Source organism: Rhododendron vialii, chromosome 8a (assembly GCF_030253575.1).
Source record: "Rhododendron vialii isolate Sample 1 chromosome 8a, ASM3025357v1".
NCBI classification, from domain to species: domain Eukaryota; kingdom Viridiplantae; phylum Streptophyta; class Magnoliopsida; order Ericales; family Ericaceae; genus Rhododendron; species Rhododendron vialii.
The window spans coordinates 7348420-7373149 of NC_080564.1; the positions used below are offsets into that span (position 1 = coordinate 7348420).

The 24730-nt window shown below is 38.8% G+C and overlaps 4 protein-coding genes across 7 annotated transcripts; 3 read left to right on the top strand and 1 right to left on the bottom strand.

Moving 5' to 3' along the window:
• The first annotated feature begins 207 nt into the window (after window positions 1-207).
• LOC131298005 (uncharacterized) lies at window positions 208-3479 on the top strand. 3 transcript variants are annotated; one of them, XM_058323257.1, is made up of 7 exons: window positions 208-400; window positions 528-679; window positions 1157-1209; window positions 1387-1450; window positions 1615-1657; window positions 1764-1811; window positions 3116-3479. In XM_058323257.1, the coding sequence occupies exons 1-7, from the start codon at window positions 320-322 to the stop codon at window positions 3281-3283; spliced, it is 609 nt and encodes a 202-aa protein (XP_058179240.1). In that variant the 5' UTR covers window positions 208-319; the 3' UTR covers window positions 3284-3479. The 3 variants fall into 3 exon arrangements, with proteins under 3 accessions (XP_058179240.1, XP_058179241.1, XP_058179242.1); XM_058323258.1 differs by having other exon boundaries at window positions 209-400; window positions 528-649; window positions 1764-1817; XM_058323259.1 differs by having other exon boundaries at window positions 209-400; window positions 528-649.
• Window positions 3480-6637: 3158 nt separating this feature from the next.
• LOC131336496 (uncharacterized) lies at window positions 6638-13471 on the bottom strand. 2 transcript variants are annotated; one of them, XM_058372364.1, is made up of 6 exons: window positions 13049-13471; window positions 10546-10927; window positions 9343-9539; window positions 8986-9130; window positions 8201-8354; window positions 6638-7007 (listed from the first exon to the last, which is right to left on the bottom strand). In XM_058372364.1, the coding sequence occupies exons 1-6, from the start codon at window positions 13105-13107 to the stop codon at window positions 6982-6984; spliced, it is 963 nt and encodes a 320-aa protein (XP_058228347.1). In that variant the 5' UTR covers window positions 13108-13471; the 3' UTR covers window positions 6638-6981. The 2 variants fall into 2 exon arrangements, with proteins under 2 accessions (XP_058228347.1, XP_058228346.1); XM_058372363.1 differs by lacking the exon at window positions 6638-7007 and having other exon boundaries at window positions 7114-8354.
• A 3970-nt stretch (window positions 13472-17441) lies between these two features.
• Window positions 17442-21228, top strand: LOC131336494 (protein COBRA-like). The gene is made up of 6 exons (XM_058372362.1): window positions 17442-17640; window positions 18448-18527; window positions 19082-19538; window positions 19689-19848; window positions 19971-20254; window positions 20598-21228. Exons 1-6 carry the CDS (start codon window positions 17559-17561, stop codon window positions 20888-20890), a joined length of 1356 nt encoding a protein of 451 aa, XP_058228345.1. The 5' UTR covers window positions 17442-17558; the 3' UTR covers window positions 20891-21228.
• A 1578-nt stretch (window positions 21229-22806) lies between these two features.
• LOC131297960 (uncharacterized) lies at window positions 22807-24543 on the top strand. Its single transcript, XM_058323192.1, has 3 exons — window positions 22807-22958; window positions 23548-23636; window positions 24170-24543. The coding sequence occupies exons 1-3, from the start codon at window positions 22935-22937 to the stop codon at window positions 24315-24317; spliced, it is 261 nt and encodes an 86-aa protein (XP_058179175.1). The 5' UTR covers window positions 22807-22934; the 3' UTR covers window positions 24318-24543.
• Window positions 24544-24730: the final 187 nt, after the last annotated feature.

Consider the following 24730-nt stretch of genomic DNA (forward strand, 5'->3'; position numbering starts at 1 on the left):
GAAAATGACACGAAAGAGAAATGCTAAGTGCAAAGAAAATGAGCGAAGAAAAGACCCTTAAAGTATATATGAACGGTCCAGATGCACTGCACAGTGAATCTGAGCCGTTTATGTACGCTTTAAAAATATTTTTTTTGCCTATTTTCTTTGTCCCTATCACTCCTCGACATGAAATTACCTGTTGCACACCGCTGCCAAAAAGCAAGTGCCACGTCATACAGTCGAACGCGAACATACAGGTAAAGTATTTCATGGAGTACTGTTGAAAGAGCAACAGCAGCTAGGCTAGGTCATAGTAGCGGCGGCGCGGTGGTGGAAGATGACTACCAGGAAAGGGCCGCCGGTTCACCAAAACAAATTCGCCTGGAAACCCAACCAAGGCGTTAAGATCAACGAAACCGTAATCTCTCTCTCTCTCTCTCTCTCTCTCTCACACACACACACACACGCACACGCACACGCACTCTCCTTGCACTTGTATAAGAGCGAAGTAGTGTATCTCTGTCTGTAATTGGTCATAATGACAGGAAGTAGGAGGGAAGTTCAGGCCGTTGTCGGAGGTAACGGGGGTCTGCCCTCGCTGTAAAGACCAGATCGAATGGAAGCGCAAGTACGGCAAATACAAGCCTCTCTCCGAGCCTGCCAAATGGTCTCTCTCTCTCTCTCCATATGTATATATGTATATCTCTCCATCTATCTATCTGTGTTAATGCTTAATGCTTAACACAGATAGATTTTTAGTTTTAGAGTGGTATACTTAATGCTTTGTTTGGAACTTGTGGAAAAGAAGAGAAATGAAGGGAAAATTAAAAAATGTTCTCTCCCGTTGTTTGGTTTTGAGAGAAAGAGGAGAGAAGATAGAAAAATGCACGGTAAAATTTCCCTCTCATTTTCCTTTTTCTTCTTCTCCCACTTTCCTCAAGTTCTAAACACAGCTTAAAATGTTTGCTTTGGGGGAATAATGGGTAATAATTGGATTTTGTTTTGAATTATGGCTATTCTCTCTATCATATGTGTCTTTGGGTATGCGTGTGCTTAATATCGTAAACCATGATTGCTGAATGAGATTCATTTTGGGATGGTGTACTTCACTTTTTTCGTTGAGGGGAATGATGGGTAACAATTGGATTGAGTTTTGAATTTTGGCTGTTTGCAGTCAACGATGTTCGAAAAGGGCAGTTCGTCAAGCTTACCACAATCTTTGCACGGGTTAGTTACGTTTGCCTGATTCAGTTTCAGAAAATGTGTTTTTCTTTGTTTTTAAAGAGGTAGAAAGCACAAATATGATGTCTTTTAGGCTTTATTTTACAATGACTATATAATTGTCAGAGTTAAAAGAGTAGTTTTGGATTCAGCATTGATTCGTTAGTATGATGAATCATGTAGCTTGTGCTAAGGAGCAAAAGGTGTGCGCCAAGTGTTCGTGCCGCGTGGGTCAAATCATTGGAAGGTTTTTATTTCTTGAATATGTGTACATTTTATCCTCACTCAGACTGAAGGAATACGTTTTCAATTACAACAATTGTTTAGTTTTCCTGAGTTAAAATGGCTTCAATATATTCTGATGCTAGTTCAAATATGTTTTAATTCCTTATGTTGTATTCTCACTTTTAGGGACTCTACGGAAGTAGAGGCTGAGCAGAAGATGCTCGAGGAGGTTTGTTTGTTTTTCTTCTTTTTTGTTACAAAGTTAGATTGCATTCGTTGTCTTTAGAATAAGCGTTATTTACCTTTTCGAAATGTGATTGGATATTTTGTTATAGGCTATAAAAAATGCTCGAGAGAGAGATAGGAGGACTCTATTACGCTCTGTAAGACTCTAAAACTTTTGCTCTTCATTGCTGTAAAAATTTCATGTTCTGGTATCAGTCTGCGTTTTATTCTTCTTGCTTTGCTCATGAAACTGTTAAACTCTGGAAGGTGGTTTTTGCATGTAGTCAAGCCCTGCTCTATTTGCTGGATATCTGATTCAGGATATTTCTTATTTACCAACCCTTTTAACCATGCATCGCTGTTGAAGGAATTGATGGGTTCTCTTTTTCCTTTCTAATATTCTGGTTGCTTGAGCAGTTAAAGATTTGTAAGGGATGGTGTTTTATCCTTTTATGCCTCCTTTGCATTTGGCTTTCCTTTGTTTTTCAAAGATGCTTAGTGTATGAATTGTGATTCGTGTTTGGTTCTTTTATGGTACTCGAGCTCTGCTGATAAGTTGGGTAGAGTTTATTACTTCTGGCTGATTCAATCCTAATTCCTACATCTGAGAGATGGTGGCAACATACGCACAAAATATGAGTTTAACGTTCAGTGAGGATATTAGGATGAATGACAATTTCAGAAAAGGTGAAATGAGTTGTGAAAGCATTCATGAGTTATTACTTTTAGCCAACTGAGGAGATGATGTAAATGTAAATCTGCCTAAAACAGTTTGGTTGCCTGCTAAAAGTTGAACCTATTAGGTGTAAGTTGAAGCTGCTTCTAGGCATTAATCGGGTAGAACCTTGGGCGCGACAGAGAGGAACTCATAGAGGGTACTCGACAATGCACGGCCTATGTCTGACTTCACAAAAACAGTTTGGGGGAAGAAGCTTTTCACCTGTAGATATATGTGTGTTTTTGAGTGGTCATGCCTCTTTGAGTCGGACAAATATTCACCAAATTAAGGCTCTAAATTTAACATTCAACCAGTAAAGTTTGTCAATCTTTTCTATATTGGAAACGAAAAACAGTATTCTAGACACAGTTGATCCTTTGAACTGAGTGTGATTCACACGCACAAGGTAGCATCCAGCGGGTTCGATCTTGAGAGTTTATTGGTAAGTGGAATTAGTCAGGCATTAACATTCTTACACCTGTTCTCCAGAGTCCAGAGTATTTTCTTAGTCACAGACACGGGGTTTCATGTCACTTCGCCATTTAGTTTTATGCATCTTTCTTTCATCCAATTGTACCTTTTCCAGTATCCTTGTAGCCTTTCATTTGCACACAAAGTTTTCTCAGTTTGTGTAAGAAAATTGTATACAGCCCAATGAGGCTTATGAGGTTAAAATTCTCATGGTTTTGTTTTTCTGCCTACTTATACTTTGTGTTACATCTCACTTCCACCTTTTTGCAACAGATGAACAAAGGAAAATCTCATAGTTCAACTACAGCGAAAAGCCCGACAAATGATGGAGGGAAGGCTGGGGAATTATTTGCAGCTGAGTCACTCGAGGAATATGCAGAGTTTAGTAGAGATACTGAAGATGATGATGACAGTGAAGATCAAGTTCAGGTTCGTAACTGATGAGCGAGGGTGTAAAATATTGCTATAGCCAAGAGAGCTCCACTTTTGCTAAATGGATCTCCTGCAAACAAAGCCTTCATAGACACATCGCTGGGATACGTATGTTGTTGCGCTTTGTTTTCATGCTTTGTATTGAAAATAGATTCTTTTGTCCTTTTATCCTAAGTTTGAGAATGAAAGATATACTTACTCAAAATTATCAGATCATGTTCTTAGCTTTGCTACAACCTTGGCCAGTCTACTGAATGATTATTTTCTGCACTATTAGCATCCGGCTCCGACAAACAGTTGGGGCAGGTTCACAATGGATCTCATTTTTTATTACACAAAATCAAGTTGATCTAAAACCAAATTTGTGCTGAAAGAATTTATCGTCAGAGTAGATTTCGATGGGGGACATTCCCAAGGAAATCCGTGCCCTCATCGAAAGGGAAGATGAAAGGCATGCTCAGTTGTTAAAAGAAGAAATAGTCTTAATAAACTTGAAAGATGAGAATGATCCCCGAATGGTTCAGGTGGGCTCCACTTTATCTCCAGAGAAACATCATGATTTCAAAGAACTGCTCTCAGAGTTCAGTGACATTTTTGCGTGGTCCCATCAGGACATGCCTAGCATTGACCCAGAGATAGTGGAGCATCGAATTCCCTTGCTACCGAATGCCAAACCCGTAAAGCAGAAATTAAGGTGAATAAGGCCGGATTGGGTACAGAAGATTAAGGAAGAGGTCACTAAGCAGATCGACGCCAGTTTCCTTATGGTTTCTCAATACCCCACTTGGGTTGCCAACATTGTCCCGGTTCCTAAAAAGAATGGACAAATTCGAGTGTGTGTTGATTTCAGAGACTTGAACAAGGTAAGCCCCAAGGACGATTTTTCCCTGCCGCATATTGATGTATTGGTCGACAATACAGCGGGCCATGCCATGCCCTCGTTTAGTTACATTCTTCCAATGTCAAAAATAAACGTCAAAATACGGTTACAGAGCCATCTACCCAATTTCCAAAAGACTATAAGTGTAGATGTAAGCTCACAAAAGATGCTTTTTCTTTGCAGGCATACACTCCTCCTCCCGAATCCTTATCCAACACCCTTAAAACAGGCCATCACTTTGGAGCAATCCTGTGAACACTAACCCACTTTCAAGGCGACTCCCTTCCTTCTGACAACCCTCAAACGAAGCCTAGGCGAACTTTTCTCTTTCTGCCGGCTACCTCTGAGTCTCCGACCACTATATCTTGGCTTGAAAACAAGTTTTGGAACATGCGTGCATCAAACATGTTCTATGCTTTTGATGTTTAGAAAAATATTAGAGTAAAAAACTGAACAAACCAGAAAGTTGCTTAGTATGAACAGATAACGGAAACCTATTAATTGGGGCACTTAGCCAGAGGGAGCTGATAATGCCAAAACCCCTTTTGTTCCTGTCAAAACCATTTTTGTTCTTGCCAAAACTCAATATTTACATTTCATTGTATGACTTAATTGCTCTCCACTTGCTTTACGAAAATGCCCCTTAAAATCCTTAGGAGCATTTTAACATTCTTTTGGCATTTCATCATCATCAGAGCTTCAATTTTTTTTCGCGAATACCGGAGCTTCATTAAGGTCCAACGAAGCTACTGTCTATCAGCTTTAAAATGGTGCAACGCGGCTACTGTTATTTTTTAGCCTCTTTTTTTTAAGGATATTTTTTAGCTTTAAAATGTGAGAGTGTTGCTTCTGTTTGTTGGACTAATCTTTTTCAATTTGGGTGTACTTGCTTGCCTTTGATTGGTCTGTAAAATTTAAACTTGGAGGAAATGATCGGAGGCAGGAGGAATTGAAAATATGGGTTGTTAGATGGGTTGCTCTGCTTTGAACTTATATGGGTTGTTTTCACTTGGGATCAAGATTGGGAAAACTTATTCATGACTCCACGCAATCTCAGCCATTCATTCACGCAATTAATAGTTGAAATTGCTTTTCAATTTGACCGGTCAAAATTATTTTTTACCGGTCAAAATTGGTTTTCAATCCGGACCGTCCAAAGTGTTTTTGGACCCGCACAATTGAGCACCGCAAACACTTTTTACGGGACACTCCGTAAAAAAAAATTCCGAACATAATTTTGCTTGAAATCATGGAACTAAAAATTAGGGCTGCAAACGATCCGAGCCGCTCGCGAGCGGCTCGGATCTCGGCTCGGCTCGGTTCAAGACAAAAACGAGCCGAGCTCGAGCTAGTCGAAACTCGGCTCGAATTGGCTCGCGAGCTCGATTATATAATATATTTATATATATTTTTTTATATATATATTTTTACATATTTATATTTATTTATATATATATATTTATATATATTTGTTTCATAAACGAGCCGAGCTCGAGCTCCGTAAATACCTATCGAGCCGAGCTCGAGCTCGAGTCCTGCAGCTCGTCACGAGCTCGAGCCGAGCTCGAGCCAACTAAATTTTTGCCGAGCCGAGCTCGAACACTCTAAAACTCGGCTCGGCTCGTTTGCAGCCCTACTAAAAATACAATAAATCTAAGGACACATACATTTTTACACAAATCTTGCACATACATTTTTATGGGGCCCACCTCGGGTCCAACCAATATGATCCGAACCGCTCATTATTTTTAAAATAATTTTTTAAGAATTTCTGTAAAAAATCAACTCAATAGGATATCGGTAAGGCCTTTTTCAAAAATAGTAGGGTGAAACAGTCTGATTCGCTCTGCTATTTCTGAAAAAGCCCTTACTGATATCTTATTGAGTTGATTTTTTACAGATACTGTTAAAAAATTATTTTAAAAATAATGTGCGGTTTCGGATCATATTGGTGGGACCCGAGATGGACCCCATAAAAAATATGTGCAAAATCTGTGTAAGAAGGCATGTGCAAGTAGCACAGCTGCTAAAAATAGTTGCTCTATATGCAGCTTCTCCCTCTCTTAAGTTGAAGCTTTGGTATTCTCGAAAACAAAAAAGAGTTCCCGTTTTGGTGAAATGCCAAAAGAACGTTAATTTACTCCTAAAGGATTTTAAGGGGTATTTTCGTAAAGCAAATGATGGATAATTAAGTCATGAAATGAAAGAAAAATATTGAGTTTTGGCAGGAACAAAAAAGATTTTGGCATTATCAATTCCCTAGCCGAATATAGCATAATGTCTTCCATTTTGTCCCTGTTCATTTTCACAGTACACGTATAGCAAATTAACGACCCGTTAGCCTTCCTTATTTGCAATAATTGCGGCTGCACAACCCAAAAATTGATCGCAGTGAGCTGCAACCCATAAGGCGTTGCTTCTCAAGAATACCCAAAACAACAGTTAAATCTCGGTTTTAAAACCCAGCATCGCCCCACAATCAGTTCTAACAACTGGAATTTTTGCCAATATGGTAAGGCGAGACAACCAACAAACAAAATCTGATTTAAAGCATACCCTCGCTATTACAATTATAGCCGTAGTATGTGAAAAGAATCGAGCCGAAAAGAATTACAGATCAATCTTATACCCCTTCCACCAAGTCATCAATAATCGAGTTCTAGCATCCAGGAGAGAGACTGCCCCCAATCAACTAAAAGTGGTATTGATTAGTCACATACTCTATGCGGGAAAGCGTTTCAGTCGTATCGAAGCAAGGTGGTCTTCATGACGTACAAAATTCCTTACGTACACATGAAAGTCTGTTGTTTACGGATATCAAAGCCATCTATGCATCTTTCACACACACGCGTTCTGCATAGGTAAAGAAAATAGACACAATCAAACAAGTTAGATTGACCTTGATCATAAGAAGAGAAAAGTGGCTTCTCAGCAAGATAGATTAGAAAACAGAAACATCAATAAACATGAAAAAGCATGATGAAGCACAGATATTCAATCTGATACCTATGGGAATTCATATGACTAAGATTAGTCGTCTTTAGTCAAGAAGGTTCACCAGCAACAGAATGAAAACCAAAACTATGTTAATAAGTAATTGTTCACCAGCTGGATAGCATCTTATTAAAAGAAAACCTAAATACCCATAGGAACAGACAAACTACAAATTGTTCTGAGACAGCAAAACCACCAAATTCATAACAAGTATTCCAATGAGTTAGTCACCATGTGATGTGTTGACCTCAAACCAAATGATCGCCAGTTTCACCCAACATAACATGCAAACATTTTCTTGTAGGTGTCAACTAAGCGAAACTGATAAATCTTTGGGAGTCATACTAGAGTAGAGGTTTGGGATTCAAAGTGATCTTCATCCAATGATTTGAAAGTGCGATGGTTTGGGGATAAGGGGGGCGTTGGGTACCACATTACTCATTTGACAAACAACCCCCTCCAACAATCAAGTGTTAACTACATTAACTCACACAATCACCAAAAGGATATTTCATATACATGATATATGTATGCCGAGTCCACATATTTACTTTATAGAATTGTTAAAAAGGAATATAAAACTTCCATGGGATGTCAATTAGATAGGTGGCAGTTTTTAGTGTTGCATAACAACTAGAGCTACAAATGAACTTTAAACATGAGGCTCTTGCAAAACAAGCATGGAGTGGCATCCAAAAATCCCAAAAACCTTGTAGCAACTGCAACCTTTAGAGCAACAATCAATAAGTTCAGAATGCATCGCAAACCATAATAACAATGCCAGATATAAAAGTCTACATCAATTTTTTTTTTTTTGAAAAAGTAAAAGTCTACATCAATCATTCCAATCAAGAGATGTTTCTCTCTTGCACTAATACGTGATTTTTAATAGCCAGAAAGATGCACATTTTGCTATTGACACAAGGAAGAAACCGATGCACAAACAACAAACAACCAAAAAGAACGTTCATAGCCACCAAATATTTAGTAACATCAACCAATACAGTAACATTAGATTATATAAGTAAACAATGTGTATGAAGAATCCTTACTTAAATATTCATAGGCAAGTATCATTGAAGTTCCCCATGCTGACATGCTGAAAAACCTTGGACCGAGTCCTCTGTATAAACCTTTCCAGCCATCATCCACAACCAATCCTTTAACAACTTGTCTAACAGTATGTCTCTTTTCGTGTCCCATGACCTATATTGCAGAAACTAGGTTTAATGGAAGAATCAACAAAGCTAGCTATTAGCTGGAACATAATACTGCAAACAGCAAGCACTAAAAATCGTGCGGGACCCCAGAGAATTTTGCCCCCCGCCCCCCCCCCCCCCCCCCCCCCCCCCCGGGTCCTTTTACTTTAGAAACGATGGGAAGCCAAATGCCTGACAGCATTCAGTTAGATGCCAATGAAGTTCTGCTTATACATGGGAGATGTAGCAATAGTCCAACACTTCTTTGAACGCTCTTTTCTTGAGCAACACAGAGAGCACATAGGGTTGGAGGACAGGAAAAAGCAGAACATCACAATGAACTGGCAAGATATCTTCTCTGTCTGAATTCTAAAGGTAAACGATGTAGTGATAGCAGAGAAGATTGAGAGTAACTCCAAGTTCCAACTTATTATAGCAAAATGTGTACTTATCTTGAAAAGAACCTTAGGTTCATCTTTTAAAGCAATAAACACCCATCTATAGAGCTAAATAGCTGAAGTTATTTTGTTGTTGAAAAACATCACGGACTACATCAATGACGAGTGTAATTCCATCACTCGCATTAAACAGTCAGACCAGCCAAAAAGAAGAATTTTCTGTATGCAAACTAGGTATACCTGTAAGCGAGTCTTGATAGTATCCAGTGGCGTGGTGATACAGGATGCCGTGGCACCTGCAAAAATCCCTCCCGCAGCTTGAACACCCACTATTGTCCACGTGTTAGGAGCAGGTTTATCATGTACACTATCATGACCTAAGAAACTGTACAAAAGAAAAACATATGGAAACATTTTAATTAATAGGAGAAATTATTGCTTGTACTAAAAAAGATAATGGCAAGCACTTAAACTAAGTACAGGGGTTTAGAAGACTAACTAAACAAGCAACACTCACTAATTTCATATTTGACCAGAGTTCTTGATTAAATGAGCTCCTACAATACATGTAAATCAAGACAAGCAAGCATACATCACCTCCAGATTAAACGCTGGCTTGAACCATAACTTGCCCACCATACAGCACTAGACGGGGAATAAGTCATCACCGATAGACCAAACCCCCTATAAAGTCCCCGAACGCCATCCGCCTTCAAAACCTTGCGAACAACATCAAGGCCCCCGTTATAGGTTGCATGGCCTGAGTATCCTTGCACCATCAATCTTTGGCTAACCTGATCCAAATGAAGGATTGGAAATTACGGCATCCAAAAGTATGTCTCCATAAATGTTCTAGAGCAAAAACAATAAAACGACCAAAATAGAAATAAGAAAGTGCCACACTGCCAGTGACTAGGGCTGCAAAGGAGCCGAGCTGAGCTTGTGTTGCTCAAGCTCAGCTCATCCTGAATTTGGTGAGCTCAGCTCGAGCTTGAAGCGAGCTAAGACAATTGAGCTCAAGCTTGGCTCACCCAATTTTATCAAAACTCACGCTCGGCTCGTGAGGCTTGTCCACTGAAGAGCAGTTGTAACACGTAAAGGCTTCTAGTGCTGGGTTCTTGATTTATACGGGATCCATTGGTCGTAAGTTCCCTAAGTTGTCGATGTGGGACTAATAAACACAAGCAATCCAATAAATGAAGTCGCTTTGTTGACCCTTTGCATGCACTACTCAAGTCTTGTTCCACATCGGAAGAAAATGTTTAATAGGCAAGCATTCCACTGCTACTTGATGGTACCAACTCCTGGAGCACTTACACTGCCCAGCACGCCTAGTGCCAACACATGGCAATATATTTATACGAAATATAAATTTATGTATACATGTGTATATATTATCGCGCAAGGTCATTTGAGCCGAGCATCTGATAGCTTGGGCTCGGCTCATTTATTAAAAGAGTTGAAAATTCTGGCTCGAGCTCGTTCAATTGCTTAGCGAACCGAGTTCGAACAAGCTCATATCGAGCCGAGTCTTGATCACCTCGGCTCATTTGCAACTGGCAACCCTACCGATGACTAGCCCTCAAGGAAGAATTTGATATAAACAAATAAAAAGACACACCCATAGGAGGTCCTCCCTCCCCGCAGAAAATTTTGGGTTAAAGCTATTTCAAACTGATCCGCAACTTAAGGTGAAATTGAGCAAATATGGAGGTTTGCTTTCATATTAGGCATAAAAACCTGTCAGTCTTTTCACTAGACAGCAAACAAATTCCCAAAATGAAAGCACTGCTAACCTACCACATCAACTGGAACAAACACAGCTTGAGAACAAAGTGACGCTGCCATGCCGGCAATTCCATTAGCTAGAGCTGCCTGTGTAGGTTCTGATAATTTGAATGGTTCAACCAACCTAAAAGCAGCTACTTTTGTTGTCTCTAAAGCAGTAAGAAATATAATCCTGGCAGGAATTGCACCAGTAATAACTGTGCCAAAACCTCTGTATAACCCAGTAATACCATCAGTCCGCAATATGCCTCTTATCAAGGAAAATGCATTCCTTTCAACAGCATCCTTTGAGGCAACCTGCAGCCTGGTCTTCACAAGAGAAACAGGGTATAGAGCTACTGTAACCCCAGTAAATATTCCAGCTCCTACGACATAAAACTTAGTTTTATCAAGCCTGCAGAATAGGTTTTGAGTCATGAATAAACTTAGATAAATCAAAATGACTCTTACAAGTTAATAATACAAAAGAAATGCTTTTTGTAATGAAAAGCAAATTAGAGTTACATACACCATGACCAAAAGTGAGAATAAAAAACAAATGCGACACAGTCCAGGGAGGGAGTAATTAGAATCCCTATCTTGCATCTCAATGACAGGTTTCTTGTTAACTGCTCAAATTCCTCTGGGAACGACTTGATCAAGCTTCTGAGTCTTAAACTTTCCGGTGGTTATAAATCAAAAACTTAAAGAGTACTAATGGTTCTTTAAACCAACTTCCCTAAATAAGCAATTAACATTGTGCTACGTACTTAAATTGAGGAATTCACTTCTCTTGCAACATTTGGCACAGTGGTCTTGGAGGCACCAGAAGAGTGATTCTGAGTATTACTGGAGCACTAAAGCAGAACCATAGGGTGTCCATCAGTTGCAGGGCATAGATGGCATAACAGGGCCAACGTTTCAGGTTCCATTTCAAATAATCAGAAACTCGTCTGCTATGAAGCAAATGGGTTTTGAGATTTCCACATGAGCTAAAAAGCTACAACAAGCAACTTTGTGAGAAATTATGATGTAAGATATGATCATGTATCCAATCTATCTATGTAGCCTTCATCTTCACAGTAATGGGACTCTTACATCTCTACCAAGGAGTACCAACTAATGAACAGTATAAAACAATTGATGAGAGGAATCAACATCATTTCATGGCATTGAAAGTTCATGTAGAATAAGGAGTAATTTTGCAAGTATGTTATCTAGTCGGGATTCTAGAGGAGGCAATCATACTCTAGAGTCTAGATCAACACTTTTTTCCAGGTCAACAATTCTTTCTCTTCTTCTATTGTTCCGGGGGATGCTTACTTCTTCCCTGCATGCATCTGACTTCTGTCTTTCTTCCCTATATGCGTACCAATGAAGGAATATGCATCTTTGCTTTCCCCATCTCAAGCTTCATTTCCATTAGTGGGAAAGATGCCTAACATTGATAGTGCTTTGGTGATCAAACGTCGAGATACTTCGGCTAACCAATTAATGTGACTTGTGTGGTACAACAATTTGTAGGAAACAATCGACTTAGAGTTGTAGCTACGAGTGCTATAGATGGCCTAACGAAAGGAATGAAAATGATTGACACAGGAGCTCCTCTAAGTGTTCTTTTTTATACTTGTCGGGGTATATAGGGGCCAATCCATAGGGCCATTTTGCATCGGAATAAACCCACCATCCACTAGCAAGGCCCACTTGAAGCTGGATCAAATGCTATGTATGCTTACTGGCTCATTCATCAGTATACTAAAATAGTAAAATGCTACATGACATCAGATTTTTTTTCCCCCACAGTTCGATATCACCCTATATTTTCCCTATCCGCCAAAAAAAAAAAAAAAAAACAAGGATGCAACAATAAATAAACAATCATTCTACAGCCACAAACCCACTTACATCCACATTGGGGCCCTCAACACTACACCTCCAATATGTGTGGGACCCACCAAAAGATGTGAGTGTGTGTAAAGTGTTTGTATGAGCGTTTGTGGTTATATAAGTAATTGATAAATAAAACTTTGATTCGTGTTTGGTCATGTAAGCATTGAAATTAAACCCCGTGATGATAAGCATCGAAAGTAGCCCTACCTAGTTCTATAACAAGAAAGCGAAACGAAGCCAATTCATAATGGAAAAATGAAAGACCGCAAGAAAATAACCAACAACCTGTGTGTTAACATAATATTAGGAAATATTATGTTGCCATATTTTCTAAACTTTATTATTCTGTTTCTAGTTTAGGCAGATTATTATTTATGTTTCCTAGTCAGTCTAGGTTTCCTAATTATGCGTGTTTCCTTGTTATGTGTCTTGTAGCCTATATAAAGGCGTGCTAGGTTATAGTTTGAAGACAAACAATAATACATCATTTCTCTTTTCTTCACACTGTGATTGAAATGAAGCGAATTCCTTCAAACATAGGACAGACTACAGGCAAATTGCCTCATAAAGAACAAAGAAACACGTAAAAACACATACTCTAATAAATCAAGAGACTCAAATCATATTCGGGAAAGAGAAGACGTACTTATCCCAATTGATCTCCGTTTGACCGAACGATTGGGTCTGAGAAGGAGCAGTGTCCATTTGACGCGTTCGGTACGAATCACGAGTTTCCGAGAAGTCAGATTTCACTAATAATCTTCTTACCAGGAACCCTAAAAAATTGGAAATCTGGAAAACTGTTTCAAGAGATCGATTTGTTGACGGAAGAAACCATAGCACGCGGAACAGTGACTTGTGTTGAAAACGATTTCATTCGAAGCGCAGGATTTGGATGGGAAGGATCCTCTATTGCCAGGTAAATAGTTACTGTTGACACGTAAAGTGCAATAGTTTTTGAGGTCTCTTGGGTGTGAGGTGTTCTGGTAAAAGCTGTTGTGCCCTGTTGGTTCATAGCTGCATTATTTTGACGGGAAAAATGGTCGGTATCCTATACTAGTACTGGTAGTTTTGTAGGAGTATTTTAGCCCTTCAACTAGGGTCTCTCCAACCGACGGCATGCGTGTTTGGCCTTATTCGGACCGTCTGTTCATGCTTGGCAATGAATGACTCAGTGTTATCTCAAATGGATAGCAGAAATATATTCGGTCGAGATGAAAATTTGAGCCGTTTATTACCGCGCATAAATGACCCGAATGAGACCAATAACCATGTTGTTTCCTAAGGGATAGCAGAGTTCTCCATTTCATTAAAACCCCAATCTTAAAGAGTGGTGATAATGCCAAAACTGTCTCATCTTAAGAGAATTAATTTTCGTACTCCATCTTTGCAGTGAGGGGAGTGTGAAAATCAATTGCATTACTTAAAAAAAAAAAATTCAATTATATGTAGAGATTGATTTTCAGACTCTACTTTTGTACTAGTACTGACTATTTCCTTTTGGGCCAGAGGGGGGCCTGGGTTTTCGAAGTTAAACAAGGCCTAAGTATCTGCTAAGCCCGGCTTTAAAGGGCTTGTGCTGTGGTCCTAACCTTACCCGTGGACTTTCTGGGGTACGGGGCCAATATCCACCACTGATAGATAGCAGTAGCAGTAGTATATCTATGGACGCTGTTACCTCCGCCGGTGAGCATTGCACCGTCTTTCCACACCACTACAGGGAATCTCACCGCGTTTATGTCAGAACCGAAACTAAAGTCTCACCACACGTGGTTGGTGTTAAGAGTATGTTTAGTCCACGATAAGGAACTTTGGAGACCCGAATCTGGGCCTTGTCCAACCAAATCCAATATTTCCACCATTAAACCAACCCTCATTGGTAATAGATCGATATCGAATATTTATTGAGAGATGCTAAGTGCACAAACATCCGAACATAATACCAAACATAACCTCTCACATACACGTGAGTCTCGGGTGTTAATTGTGCATGGGTCGACTCACGTGTATGCGAGAGGTTGTTTTTGATATTGTGTTCGAATGTTTGTGCACATAGCATTTTTTATATTTATTAATAGTAAGAATACAAATGTGATTTCCAAAAGAAAAGTAATTTTCACACCCCTCTTTTTTTTTTACAATCTACACTCCATTTTTTTTGTGTCATTATTCACACTATTTTGCTATTTTTTAAATATACTTTTTCACATCCAAGGGCAATCTTGTAAATTTACATGGATATAGACAAAAAATGTAGTTTGGATTGTAAAAAGAGGAGTATGAAAACCATTTCCCTTAAAAAATTGGCCGTTCCTGTTAACAAATTACTTATTCTCCATTTTTTGAAAAAAAGCACAATTTGTTGCTAGTGGTTCTTTCTACTGTCTATAAATTTGAATTTTTTTTTTTTAACAAAAGTATGCTTCTTGACAAGATCTACAACATGAATCGTTCGATTCATGATCGTCAACGATAGAGCTATGTAGGAGCTTAGAACGGCCTCCCCCGAAAATTAAATCTTAACTAATAAACTATGTGCAATATTATTATTAATTACATATAATTAGAATCTCAACCTGTAAAAACCTAAGTAAAATTGATTTAATCTTGTTAGTAATCAAAAGTCATTTTACATTATCATTTAAAATTTTCTCAATTTCTTTCATAGACGAAAATAAGCGCACATAAGCTTTGCGATTCTTGAAAAAAAAATCACGTAGAATATATTATTGTACTACAAAAATTACGCAATGTATGTTGAATACATTTTAACAAGAAAATAGTACTTTTCCTAAATCAAGCGGTCGTGGGACAAAATTCTAACTTCGCCACTGATTATGTGAAGCCCCAAAAGTCTCGAGGGGTATGAAGAGAAGCAGCTCCCGAAATGTGTTCGTGGTTATCCCATCCATCAATAGTGGCGGTGTAAAAACCAACCTCCACATTAAACAATGACAGTGGGAAAATCAATTATCTTTCTTCTACCAAAACACCAGAAAAATCATGTAGTACCAGGGAACCTCTTTCTGATTTGATTAGCTCTTCTGATTACTACGCACGAGAGATGCCATGGTAGATGACAACAACTCATGCGATAAACAACCCATGAACACGACGAGCACCCATGAGGCCATGACTATGCTCAGGGATGGCTCTAATTCTTGAAGAATGAATTAGAAAAATGAGGCTCGTTATGCATGCAGGCAGTTAACGATAAAAATATACTGGAGTCAACTTCAAAAAGAAAAATGATTAACAAGATACTTAAAATTTAGGAGAGAGAGAGAGAGAGAGAGAGAGAGAGAGAGAGAGAGAGAGAGAGAGAGAGAGAGAGAGAGAGAGAGAGAGAGAGTATTGAGGCGTGTCGGTGGGGAAAATCAGGTGAAGGCGCTGACTGACTGAGGGGGTGATTTGGAGGAAGGCCAAGTGGGTTGGTTGGGGTGGAGCTCATTTGGGAACAGAGAGGTCTGATTTGGGGTGGAAGCCATGGAGGGGAATTAAAAAGATTGAGCTGAAAACAATCATATTTTAATGAAAATAGTAGTGTTTAAAATACAGAGTTTGAGGGAGGTCCTTCAACTTCGGAAAATAATTTTAAAAAGGAGGGATTCTTAAAAAAGTTGACCTGCCAATAAAATACTAGCAAATTGATCTATTAGAATTGATTTGGTACAAAAAAAATACCCACTATTGTTTTAGCCAGTATTTTTTTTTATTTTATAATTCACGTGTTCAGGCCAGTTTAAGCTCACCTTGACTAATTTCGGGAGCCAAATTCCACCTCTCACTTGTTGGGATGGAAAGCTCAATTAAAGTTGGGACATAATTCCGTATAGACTAATCCCAAAGAACCGTTCATATACACTTTCATGAAAACTTATCATGTATCCTATCGAACCTGAATTAATCAAGTTTAGTGTGAATCTGAATTGTTCATTTCATTTTTACGTACTCGTTGATGGAAACTTGTCATGTATTCTATCAAACTAGAATTAATTAAGTTTAGCACTCTTTCGGAGAAGTAGGGAAAAAAATAATAAATGGAGAAAAATGTGGGGAAGATGATACAAATAAAGAATTTTTTCTTTTACTACTATCAAAGATGGCTGCCCGCTGTCCTCACTGGAAGAGAAACTCAGGGGAGGTTAACCTGCCTACCTCGTTCCACTTAAGGAAATTGTTGTAAAATGGAGGTCCACTTTGCTTTAAAGTTTTGTTCCGTTTAGATTTGCGTTAAATTTTTTAGATGCAACGCAAAACAGACGCAAAATGACATTTCAGGATAGTCCTAATGGAGAAGAACGAGCAGAAAATACCCAAAAAAAAAAGGGTAGTCCAAACCAATAAAATTAAGCACATGAATTGATGATGTAACCCACATATTCCTTAAAGAATGAAAGAAACAATAAGCAACAGTTGACCCTATATGATTCACAATTTGCAAGGCTTCAATTCAACTGTCCTTTTCTGTCGCACTGACCTATATCAATTTGTCTTCCTTCAAAAATACTAACTATACAATCCAAGTGCTGTCAAAATCGTGCTACTCATGATGTAAAGAGTTAAACATGAAGCAGGTTGTTAAATACTATACATTTTATGATGCACATACGGCACAATTCAGCCCCATTACGTAGATCTCGCGGAGAAGATATGCTAAAATTTAGCTTGATTAATATCGATAGTCACAAATGTCGTAATACCTTAGTGCAACCAAAATTAACGGTTTACCTTTAAATGCCGTTTATTTGTCTTTCAAAATTACACGACCAAGATCATGTATATGAATCTTCGATTAATCTAATTTTTTTTGCGGGTGAAACAAATTCAATTGACAAAGTAACCTCCGGCCCAAAAAAACCAAATACGCGTCCCCTTAATTATTCAAATCTGATGATTTGATCCTATATATGGTTAGACAAACGAATCTTATGTGGTAATTAGTACCTTTCATGTTAGTTGATCCAAGATTTTATAATCTATAATATATAAGTCAAACTTACATTGGTGTTAAGAACTTACCTCCCGCTTTGGCTCTTGAACTGGCTTGTCCATTGAGCAATAGCTAGCCACCTCTCTCTCTCTCTCTCTCCACTTGCGTTGCAGATTTTGTGCAGAAAGTCAATCAGGCACCCAACAAAATCCGCGGGAAGGACATGGCTTTTTGCTTCAGATTCTTCACCACTTTTACCACCGTACTCTGTTTCTTGCTTTCTTCATTCAGCTTTACTTCAACAGGTTTGGACCCTTCTTTTTCCTTTTTTTTTTTTCCAGTAATTCTTCGGCATTATAAGTAGATACTGTATTAGAGATTGATCCATGGAAGGGGGAAAATTTTGGACAATTTGTTTTGGAATTGAAGATTGGGGAATGGGTTTTCTTGGATCGTCCATTAGTTTCATTTTCTTTCTTTATCATGGGTTATCATCAGTTTCGGTTACTTGTTTTTGCTTCTTTTTGCATTGGGATTATAGATGTATCCAAAGTCAAGATGCACGGCGTTCTGTTCTACTAACTTGCTTTGTAATTTTAAAAACCAGACCACCAAATAGCACGACTTTCACAATCTATTTCGACGATCCGAATCCTTTTAATTTTGTAGGTCTTAGATATGTAGATATTCCTCGTAAAAAAAATCAAGTTGATCGAATATCATTGGACATTTGTAGCGATATGAAAAATTTGTATATTCAAAAAAACAAGCCGTTGTAGTTCTCAGTGTTCATGATTTGATTTGAATTAGGTAGGCACTTGTCGATATTCAATCAACGTGTTTTTTGGAATGAATAATTTGGATGTCGGGCTTGCAAAATTAACGGTTAGGATCGTCAAACCAGGTCATGGGACCCACCCTATTTGGTGGTGTGTTCGAAATGACGTGCAAGCAGCAGATGTATTGTATCTAGTCTCTAGATCCTTGAATGGGAGCACGCAGTTTAATTTTTTAATTTTATGTTTTCATATTTTACATTTGCCAGTTGCCACCACAAACTGTAATTCTTAGATAAAGGAATTTTAACATTGATTTTCTGGTTGGTCTTTCAGATGCGTATGATCCCCTTGACCCGAACGGAAACATAACGATTAAGTGGGATGTCATGACCTGGACCGCTGATGGCTATGTCGTAAGTATTCAAACGCTTATATCTGGTTGGTACTACCAAGTACAGCTCGTGTCTCCCTCGGGTTCATTTGCGCGCACCAAAAAACACAAAAAAGTATTCGATGGACACTCATTCAAACTCTGAGTCGGAATCCCTCGTTCATGCGATTAATCTATTTCAACTTTCAAGTTATTCGTCCTCAACAAGCCCATCCAAATATTGCAATTGAGTTGGCAGATTTTGTTTGCACTTTGTATTATTGCTCTTACAAGTTTCATCAGCATAAGAACTTACTAGAAGCTGCATTATGAAGTGTTCATAATTCCTGATTTAGGCATCTTTCCCCCTAAAATTGTTCCAGCTTCACATGATTTGGTTAATCTTGGTTCTGGGTTTGCAATGTCGTTTTATTTCGTCTCAAACTTAACCTTGGCTCGATTGTTATTAATGCTTGATTCTCATGACGTTTAACAGACGTGACATTCTTTCTTTTGGGAAATCATGTCCTTCAACCAGCCTTCACTGTTTTTTTATTCCCATACATAATCTGATAAGTTGGGTTATTGAGTGTACAGGCTACTGTCACAATCTACAACTTCCAGCAATATCGCCACATACAGGCTCCGGGATGGCAACTGGGTTGGACCTGGGCCAAAAAAGAAGTCATATGGAACATGGTGGGAGGCCAGGCCACACAGCAGGGTGACTGCTCCAAATACAAAGGGAATATTCCCCACTCCTGTATGAAGAGTCCGACAATCGTCGACCTGCTGCCCGGAACCCCCCCTGACAACCAGGTGGCCAACTGCTGCAGGGGAGGTGTAATTAGCGCGTGGGCGCAAGATCCGGAAGATTCCATCAGTTCGTTCCAGATCGTTGTTGGGGCGGAAGGAACCACCAACACAACAGTCAAGCTCCCCAAGAACTATACGCTGCGATCGCCGGGGCCTGGTTACACATGCGGTGCAGCAAGCATTGTGAGACCCACCACATTTAGAAGCGCAGACAAAAGGAGAGTAACACAAGCTATGAGTAAGTTGCTCGGAGAATACTACTAGAGACTATTTCGTCTATGTTCTCTTTGCCATTATGCACCATAGTACATTGATTTCATTTTAGCTTCAAACACTATTGTTTGCGTACAGTGTAATATGGATTTTGATTCTCTCCATCTTATGGCAGTGACCTGGAATGTTACGTGCACGTATTCACAATTCCTTGCTGGGAAAAATCCTACTTGTTGTGTTTCACTCTCCTCCTTCTACAACGACACGATAGTTCCCTGCCCTACGTGCACCTGTGGTTGCCAAAGCAACGTTACTCACCCAGGGAGCTGCGTAAAGTATGTTCTCTCACTACTTTCTTTAACTTGTTTTTCCTCACAACACTAGATTCTTTTTTTTGTCGGTTTTTTCCGGCCTTCCTTCTGACATTCTTCTCCCCTTCCCTCCTCTCTCCCTGCAGTCCAAGCTCGCCGTATTTAGAATCAGTTGTTGCAGGATCTACCAGTAACAACCCATACTCGCCGCTTGTCCAATGTACAAACCACATGTGCCCCATCCGAGTTCACTGGCATGTTAAGCTCAACTACGTGTCCTACTGGCGTATAAAGGTCACGGTCATAAACTTCAACTACAAGATGAACTATTCGCAGTGGAACTTAGTCGCCCAACACCCCAACTTCGACAATGTTACTCAAGTGTTCAGCTTTAACTACAAATCGTTAACTCCTTACGGTGATGCTACAAGTAAGTCAGATCTTCGATTATAGATCTCTGTATCTCGTGGTTGCATTTATTTACTTTCATTAGTTGCCAATTCCTACTATTAGACAAAATTGAGCAACGCATTGGAGCAATCTCCAGTGGATGCCATAACTCAAATCATAAATGCCAGTGGTCAAACACTTTGTTAGCGGGTGTGCCTAAAACAACTCCAATGGCCTCAATAGTGCAGTTTGGCCACCCATATATATGCTCGTATAGGACCTTTTTAGGAAAGTTGTGCACTCTAACCATTCTATAGGAGATGCTCTAAACGAAGATGAATGCGACTATTAATCCTTACTTTTCGTCGTCTTTCTGCATACAGACGATACTGCCTTGCTATGGGGGCAGAAATTCTATAATGACATTCTCATGGAAGCTGGCCCTCTTGGTAACGTACAGTCGGAGATACTCTTTCAAAAGGATGCATCGACTTTCACTTTCGAAAAGGGATGGGCTTTTCCTCAAAGGATCTATTTCAATGGTGATAGCTGCGTGATGCCACCTCCCGATGCCTACCCATTCTTGCCAAACAGCAGTTCTCGCCCAGATATATCTTTCCTTACTCTGATATTGACCCTGTTGTTGTCTTTGGTGTTCTGCTATGCACATGTTTGAGAATCTTCTCGCCGGTATGACTACAAGTCCAGTTGTTTCCGGAATTTATACCGAACACACTCTATCGCGGATCCATTGATGAGCTGATCGAAGATTTCTTGTTTTGGCCATGAGACCAGCAAGCAGTGCAGGTTTAGGTGCGCGCCCGTTGGAACAAACTTCAGTTTTTCGTTTGGTGATGGATTCACTATCATTTTTCACCCCTTGTATTATTGTCGTATTTCTTGTTTACTACTGTGAATAACCACGCATAGTGTTGTGACCATTGTACTGTGGATAAGCACCGTCGAAAGAGAGATTATACGAAACATGTGCTACTTTCATGGAGTTTGTTCTCACATGCCGTTTCATTCTGTGAGTTTCTCTTTCCTTACAGTCTGCTAGTAAAACAAATAAACAATGACTACAATGCAATTGAAACACTTTGCTTTACCGAAAGAGTATTTGCTTGCATTAACGCTGGTGAGGACATTCTGCTCTCTTCGAATAGAGGCCATAGTTGTTAAAAACTTACGATTCATAATACATATCTTATGATTTGTATCGTCTCCTTCGGAGAACGATGCGTATTCCACGCTGTATCATATTTGTATAAAAATCCTACGATACGACCGCGTATCCTATGATTTACATGCGTATCCTAATTCGGTACATATCCTACGATTACTTATTGGGAAAAAGTCGGAACTTATTTCACGAAGCGGAATTCCAAATGCATTTATCTAAGCCATTTGATCTAATTATGACTCCTTTCAAACCATTTGATATAAATTCAACCTCAATGTAGGACTTGTATAGAAAGAATCATACTTCAATTGTGTTTTGCTTGACTTTTCTTTCCTAACAAAGGGAACAGAAAGCCTCAATATAATACGCTCCAATTGAGAGACTTGAAATTTTGCATCTAAAAACTTTTTTTTAGAAGTAAGCATAGTTGGTTTGTGTTATTAGGTGTATCTACTTTATAATTGTATATATTAATTATGATTAACGTTGTTGAAGCAAAAACTGAATTTAGTATTTTTTGCAAGAAAAAAAATAGAGAATAAAAAAAATTATTAGTTATTAATATGTGACTTTAACTCTAATTGGGGATTTAAGCATGTACGAGTATATAAAACACTTCTAGGTTGGAGGACAAATAAGAGAATAAAAACCAAGAAATATAGGGAGACTTTGGTAATTTATGCCTCAAGTTAACATAGTTAACGGTGACAGTTTACTCCAAAACCACGAGGGGGTAAGTTGATCATTTCCAAATGTCAGGGAGGTCAAGTGCCGAACGGCCAAACCACATAGAGGTAATTCGTATTTTGCCCATAAAAATTTGACCCGAATCTAAAAAAAGAGGAAAAAAAAAAAAACCAAAAAAGACCGGAAAAAATGTCCGAGAAAAGTTTGAACGAAGGGGCCGTGAAGGTGATCTTCCAATCTAGATAACGTGTATATTGGGTACAACCTCAGACTTATCAAAAGGGAAAAGAATGACATTCGTTTCTTTTAAAAAGAACATTCTAGCCTGCAGTAAAAGGAACGACATCAACCTTCATCATGTTCTTTGACCCAAATTTACGACAAGTTTTTGGGTGCAAATTGGTTATCACGTGGCGGTACTCAGCGTGCATTCGAACCGTTCAAACGTATTTTGAACTGTCCACATCCGAACACTCTCTCTCCTCTTACTCTCTCTCTCTCTCACTAAAATCATGGCCGTCCAAAACACGTAGATGCGCGCTCGAATACCACGCGGACTATACCCAATTTGCACCCGAAAACTTATCCAAATTTGCATTCTTTTATAATCAAAGAAAAACAAGAGGCTATAAGCCCCCTGGTTTTGTATTTTGAAGTCAAACTTCAGTTCACAGCCCACTGAATTGCAGCCCATCATTGTCTACCCGGTCAGATTTTCTCTACTATATAAATGAGTCGTGACCCAATTTCATTTGTAATAATCACATAAATATTTTCACTTCAAGTTTTGCGAATATTTACTGCAGCTAAATTTTCACAGCCAAATTGAACAGGGGAGAGAGCCTTCAGAATGGGACGTTGGTTGAAACCAGAGGTAAGAAAGCATTAAACATGCACCTATATATACGTAGGTAATTCGCTAATTTTGGACTAATAATTTTTTTTTTATATTGTTTTGGTGAAATATAAGTCTATATTTCTTCGGTGTCCGACATTAAAAATAGCTCAAATTGTTCGTCTTTCTATTTCTTTCGGCATTTGATAAAAGCAATTTCCGCTTCAAGATTCTCGTAGGCATGTAGCAATCTTCTATTGGGGTGACCATATTGACTTTAGACTTGTGAGAGAACAATCCCCTATAGGTTTGTATTGCTACGCTGGGCCAGTAGGATCGCCAGGGGCGGAACGACAGCCACGGGCCCCACTCATTTTTTGTACAATTGTGTTAATACCCTTAATATTTTAATTAAAGTCAATAAATTCATGATAATGTTCTATGTAATACAAGTAGTCTAAATTGCCCACTTTACAAGCATTAGTTTCCCTAAAACAAAAATCGAAGGTCATGATGCTCGAATTCGATTTTTTTTCCTCGTTGGTAGCTGCTGCAATCTTCCCTTATATCCTCCTATCGATTTTAAGAAAAATTACAAATCTAATTTATTCCAATTTTGTGAAAACAGGTGTATCCTCTGATGGCAGCAATGACCTTTGTCACAGGCATGTGCGTTTTTCAGCTTACAAGGAACGTACTCATCAACCCCGATGTTAGGTATGCCCTCAAACACGCCCGCACACACGCATACCGCGTTATATACACATGTAAGGAGACATAACAAGAATTTTGATCCTTCTCGACCTGAGAAGGATCGGCCTAAGAGATGTATTCTCACTTGTATATACGCGTATGGTATCATTAAATACTATATATAGCATTCAAATATTGATACTCCATAAAATGTTGTATACTGCAATTACTTATATTTTTCATCTAGAGAAGGAATTGAACAAATTTCAAATGATAATGTAAAACAACTTGAAAATTTTACTAGGTTATGAACCGAAGTTACTTTAATTTGTAAGAGCTCAAATACTGAAGCCATATTCAAACTCATACACACCACTTACAAAACGTTTTACTTAGGCTGCTCACGTTCGGTTCAGATTTTTATGAATCCAATCCTAATCCGCGAGTCACGGTTTCTAGAAAATGCAATTAGTGTCCGGAACATGTATTCATATATGCATCCTGTTTTATATTCAAATAATTCGATCTGATTTTCTTGGGCCTCTGGCAATTTGCAGAATCAACAAAGCCCACCGAACCACGGCCGTTCTGGAAAACCAAGAGGAAGGAAAGAAATACTCGCAGCATGGCCTCCGCAAGTTCCTCCGCTCGCGGCCGCCGGAAGTCATGCCTTCCATCAACCACTTCTTCTCCAATAACAAATAGATACATCTATACATACATACATACATATATATATATATATATATATATATGTATATATGTATGATCACACTGAGTTGATGATCTGAATTATGGACGCACGAAAATATTTGTATATTTGGTCAATAATGATACTTAATTAGTTCTCTGGCTTTTGCTTGTTATAGAGCTAGAGTGATGATAATTTTTCAAATAAAAATAAAGCACTACTGTGCATAATTTTGTTGAATTCTTTCACCACCAACATAAGGGTTTCAATTCTTGTGCAAATTGGTGCGAAAAATAATTCAAATAGTTATAAACGGAAGCACTTTATTTGTTTATCCAAAAAAACAACATGGTTTTCGCAGTGTACGAAAATATCGGACAGAGGGAGCGATGAGCTTTTGCGGAACATATTTTTCTGTTCGGGTAGG

Coding starts and splice junctions, on each gene's coding strand:
- LOC131336496 (XM_058372363.1), bottom strand. CDS start 13,107: ATGGACACTGCTCCTTCTCAGACCCAATCGTTCGGTCAAACGGAGATC. Junction 10,928..13,048: donor ACGGAGATCAATTGGGATAA/GTACGTCTTCTC, acceptor CCTATTCTGCAG/GCTTGATAAAACTAAGTTTT. Junction 8,355..8,985: donor CTATCAAGACTCGCTTACAG/GTATACCTAGTT, acceptor TCTGCAATATAG/GTCATGGGACACGAAAAGAG.
- LOC131298005 (XM_058323257.1), top strand. CDS start 320: ATGACTACCAGGAAAGGGCCGCCGGTTCACCAAAACAAATTCGCCTGG. Junction 680..1,156: donor CTCTCTCCATATGTATATAT/GTATATCTCTCC, acceptor GGCTGTTTGCAG/TCAACGATGTTCGAAAAGGG. Junction 1,451..1,614: donor GTGGGTCAAATCATTGGAAG/GTTTTTATTTCT, acceptor TCTCACTTTTAG/GGACTCTACGGAAGTAGAGG.
- LOC131336494 (XM_058372362.1), top strand. CDS start 17,559: ATGGCTTTTTGCTTCAGATTCTTCACCACTTTTACCACCGTACTCTGT. Junction 17,641..18,447: donor ATTCAGCTTTACTTCAACAG/GTTTGGACCCTT, acceptor TTGGTCTTTCAG/ATGCGTATGATCCCCTTGAC. Junction 18,528..19,081: donor GGACCGCTGATGGCTATGTC/GTAAGTATTCAA, acceptor TTGAGTGTACAG/GCTACTGTCACAATCTACAA.
- LOC131297960 (XM_058323192.1), top strand. CDS start 22,935: ATGGGACGTTGGTTGAAACCAGAG. Junction 22,959..23,547: donor GACGTTGGTTGAAACCAGAG/GTAAGAAAGCAT, acceptor TTGTGAAAACAG/GTGTATCCTCTGATGGCAGC. Junction 23,637..24,169: donor CTCATCAACCCCGATGTTAG/GTATGCCCTCAA, acceptor GGCAATTTGCAG/AATCAACAAAGCCCACCGAA.